We start from the raw sequence: 4,849 nt of genomic DNA on the forward strand, positions 1-4,849 counted from the left end.
TTCGTCGGAGGCATTTGTCCCTTATGCGTGGAATTTAACTTGTGGTGGATACAATCAAGTATTATGTTAGTATAGTATTAGATTGTATATGCAGGATCTATCAAGTATTCTAGTGAATATGTTATTAGTCATTTAGTTGGGTGCTAATCTGCTTATTTAGTAGATCTCCTTTTGTAATAGTTGATTTTAATCAATGGAATTGATTAGTCGCTTGAATTTGTGAAATTTGACGTGGATGATATTCGGAGGTGGATAATTGAGATACGAGGACGAGGATGGGGAGGAGGATGTTAATCATGGTTAATTAATGTTTCTGTAGTGATTAGTGGGAAGTTTTGATAAGTTATAGTAAGAGTTTGTGAGGTTGGTGGTTAGGAAAGGTGTTATATACAGTTGAATAGAGGGTTAAGTTTGGAATTTTCTTGGCTTTTGTAACAAGGTAGGAGTAGGACTGTTTTTACCTGTTCTATTAAGGTGATGAAAACATACATCACACCTGAAATCATTTACTCGTCGTCGTATCTCAATTTGACGTGGGAGAAAGGCTATTTTCCTGTTTCGTGACGATGTTTTACCTCCTGTATTCACAAAATAACGTCTACAATTCACAATAATTCATTTTATATAAGCCATATGATTTATAAAGCGTCTGATTCGCAAAATGAGGACCGAGATTCACAAAAGAATGTCCGAGATTCAAAAAAGACGATATTCACAAAAGATGGATTCACAAAACAAGTCGACAAAATGAGACTTGAGATTTACAAAAGAATGTCTGAGATTCAAAAAAGACGATATTAACAAAAGATGGATTCACAAAACAAGTCGATTCACAATATTATACCTCGGATTTATATATTGTCATTCACACGGTAAGATTCATGAAATAACGTCTATAATTCACAATAATCCATTTTATATAAGCCAAGTAAGATATTTAAATTGTGTCATTCACAAAATAAGACCGTTTAGCTTGATCGCCGAGTTCCTTTCTAATAAGATTACGAATCTTCCTAATAATTGCGAAAATTAGACCCAGGATTCACAAATTAATACCAACAAATAAGATTTCCAGGACTTTTGTATATATTAAGATTTAAGATTCATAAAACAACCTCTTACATTCACAAAAGAACCTCTCAAATTCACAAAATAAGATAAACAAATAAGATGTCCATATTTTTGGAAACCAATAATATGTTGCCAAACTAAAAGACTGCTCCTTTCAAAATTGTCAGTGTCTTCAATCATCATATCTATTTCTCAAGGCTTAAGAAGACTCTTTCCATCATTCTTTATCCTCATCCCCTTCCTCTTCTACCTCTTCGTCCGCTAGCTCTCCCTACGTAAAAGACAAAGCTGGAATTAGAAAGATGTTTACAAACATTAGATGTACAATAATAAAAGTGAGGATCATGCAAAATTGGGTGACACGGCGTGAATCACATTCATCTTATATAAGCTAACTGTTGTCATTTATGTTACAAAGTGAGGAATTATATCAGGTTACTACATACAATCAGTCTCATTTCTGTGATTCACAAATAAAGATATGTGATTCACATAATAAGACCCACGATTCATATATTGTCTCCTACACAAAATTGGACCCAGGATTCACAAATTAAGACCTGGGATTCACAAAGCAACCTCTGGGATTCTCAAAATAAGATAAACAGATGAGATGTCCAGATTTTTTAGGAAACCAATAATACGATCTAAGACTCACAAACCAAGGTCGAAACAAAACCACCTATTTTGAATGACATTAACCTAAATTAAACCATTTTTGCCACTCCAACAGATAAATAAAATACTTGATTAATATCAGATGTAGTTGCGTAGATGAATACAAACCTGATTCACTGGAGGACGGTCTGCAAAATCATATGGACAATTCCTTTTGTCGTGGTTACCCTTGCGCTTACAGTTAGCACACAACCTTTTTGCTTTTTCCGCGTTCTTGATTGCCTTATTTTTCTTGCTCACCAACCGTTTACCTGACCTTTGTTCCTAGACACATTAGGCGGTAAGATGTTGGTTTCTTCTGGAACCTTGCAGCCCAGTAGAAGCTCAATCTGTTGTTGTTTTGTCAACGGTTGAGTGTTTTCCTCTAGTTTTGTCCTGAATTCCTTGATTAACTTGGCACTCTCTCACATCCGACTCTTGTTTCCTTTTGAGCATACCAACAGTTAACTGAATCTCAGACCACACCACAGACATTCCAATCTGTTTTGTACTGGTATTGTTGTATTTCTCTAACAGATTCCCATTCCAATCATAAACGTCACTTTTGAGTGCATTCTTGCTCCACCTTTGCAAAATATATTTATCAGGTATGTCCTTAAACTTTCCCGAACAAACCTAAATGATGTGACTGCATAAAATACCTCTTCTTTCAAACAGTTTACATGTGCACCTTACATCATTCGTGCTTCTACTGCACTCAACTGCAAATTTTAGTCCTTTCTTTGCATCCTCAACTAACGACACTTCAAAGTTCGTCACAGGATCTGGCGGAGTGTATCCAACCAAACTGCAGGTATTTATTGAAAGCTTCACCTGGTTTTGGAACTCATAGAACATCGCATGGGTATAGCTTCTCACTGCTTGTGTCTCCCATTTTGATCCATACAGTGTTTTAGGGATTGAATTCGCATTCTCCTCTTCACGGAGCTTCAGCAGGTGCTTTTGGTGGTCAGTGGCGCTTTCATAGCGCACCAAGAACTCAGTTAATGTCCCGTATTTGTTTTCAAACCGCTTAAAGAAACTATTAGCACTCTCTGACCTTTGTGTAGTTCGTAGTAAACTGCCCATTGGCACATTTCTGAAATAAGCGGGTATCCATGTGTGTCTATCAGCGAACTTCCCATTCAACCACGTATTGTCTTCCAAGGAGAAATCGTTCATGACTTTAAGCCACTTCTCTTCAAATTCCCCGGGCTCCAGGTCATCGTCCCATACAACACCGTTCAGACGGGTTAAAAAGTCGGTATCTCTACAAATTTTACTCCCAACCTTGTCGGTTATTTTCTTCATGATGTGCCACATGCAAAACCGATGTTTATTTGTTTTGAACTTAGCTGCAATGAACAAAATCAAATTATCGACCGTCACCATCATTTTATAATAACTAAATTCACGCAGTTTCACATAACAAAGTCATACGATGCACTATTATGTAAATCTCAAGTCTTATCCTCAGATTCAGACTATAAATCATATAGCTTATTTTGTGAATCCTATAGCTTATTTTGTAAATGCGGGGGGTTATTTTGTGAATCTCATGTCTTATCCTCGGATTCAGACTATATAAATTTTGTGCCTTATTCGCGATATAAGTACGTGAAACATATTTTTACCCCAGTTTCACAAATTCATGATCTAGTTTCGCATAATAAGCACTACGATTCACATAAACAAAAAACCAATCAAATTATTACAACCATCATATTTTCCAGTGCCAACTAGAATCAACAAAACAGATGTAGGATTCACAATTTAATATGAAGTTTCACAAGTTAAGAGGTACGATTTGCAAATTTCAGAAACATACCAGGAATCGCTTTAATTATTCTTGGGTCTTCGTCGGTGATGATGTAGTTAGGCTCTTTCCCACCCATAGTCGCATTTTAAAACGGTCAAATACCCACATGAATGACTCCTCGTTTTCATGTTCTATAAGCGCACATGCAAATGTGATTGACCTTTTATGATGGTCAATGCCCGTGAAAGGGGTGAACGTCATGTTGTACTTGTTTGTACCATAAGTTGGGTCGTATGAAACTCCATCCCCAAACAGAGCATACGCTCTTTGCATGTCACAATCCGGCCCGAAAATCCTTGTCAATGCGTTCTTGGAATCTTTTTCATAAACAAAGTGGAGCCCTTTTGTTTCAGCTAGGGTGTCTAAGCGTGATTTGAACATTTCCCCATCATGACTGTTCATTAGACACTTCATTTCCCTCGAAATTTTTGAATTGCTTGTGTTGCCCCGACATTTTGAAAACCACCCAATTGTTGAGTGCATAGTTGGTGTGTTAAGCTAGGACCAACATTTGCTTTTGAATGGCTGACAATCATTTGCATATGAAATTCATTGATATTTTCAGCAAGTTTCTCAAATTCCTTATTTTTCACAACATCAAGCGGGTGATTGTGACCCTCAATAAACACGTCAACCATGTACTTGTTCTCATGGAACTTGAACTTTATCATTCTTTGGACAGTCCCACCTTCTAATCTTTGTTATTCTTGTGGTTGACCCTTTGTTGGAACTCTCTGCCTCTCCTCCACCTTTTTTCACCCTACGTTTAGCAGCTGGTTTTTTCGGTTTGCTCTTTGTACCACCTATTTCTGTTATTTCTGATGCAACGGATTCATCCGCCTTTTCTGCAACACCAGTTAGGGCAGGTCGTCTTTTCTTCTTATTACAGCCTTCCCGATTGCAAACCATGCACTTTGTTCTGATAATATCATCACGAAACCTTTTGCTTGAAGATTTCCTTGATTTAAACCCACAAGCAACAGCATACGTTTCATAAAACAAAGATCATTTGAGTCTAAGTCAATAAATGTTTTCCCAATCGCTGGTGTAAACTTTTCATCAATCCTATTTATCCATCGTTGGTCGCCACTCGGTGTGTAAGTTATAAGAGTAGTATGTGTGGAAATAGTTGGTACTGTAGGGCTTGTTAAAACAAGAGAGGTAGAAGCTTCACCGCAATTAACATTGGAATCAACAAGCGAAAATTGTAGATTCACAAAATAAGCCAAAAGTGCAAGATAGGAGATTAACAAATAAAGTTCCACAATATTAGCATATAAGGTTCATAATCTCTGCCACAAA

At 37.0% G+C, this 4,849-nt stretch overlaps 1 protein-coding gene across 1 annotated transcript; it reads right to left on the reverse strand.

Annotated features, from left to right (window-relative positions):
• Nucleotides 1-1,288: 1,288 nt before the first annotated feature.
• LOC141588623 (protein FAR-RED IMPAIRED RESPONSE 1-like) lies at nucleotides 1,289-3,039 on the reverse strand. Its single transcript, XM_074410055.1, has 4 exons — nucleotides 2,420-3,039; nucleotides 2,158-2,314; nucleotides 1,858-2,013; nucleotides 1,289-1,342 (listed from the first exon to the last, which is right to left on the reverse strand). Exons 1-4 carry the CDS (start codon nucleotides 3,037-3,039, stop codon nucleotides 1,289-1,291), a joined length of 987 nt encoding a protein of 328 aa, XP_074266156.1.
• Between the last annotated feature and the right edge of the window lie 1,810 nt (nucleotides 3,040-4,849).

Source organism: Silene latifolia, chromosome 6 (genome assembly GCF_048544455.1).
Source record: "Silene latifolia isolate original U9 population chromosome 6, ASM4854445v1, whole genome shotgun sequence".
Classification (NCBI taxonomy): Eukaryota; Viridiplantae; Streptophyta; class Magnoliopsida; order Caryophyllales; family Caryophyllaceae; genus Silene; species Silene latifolia.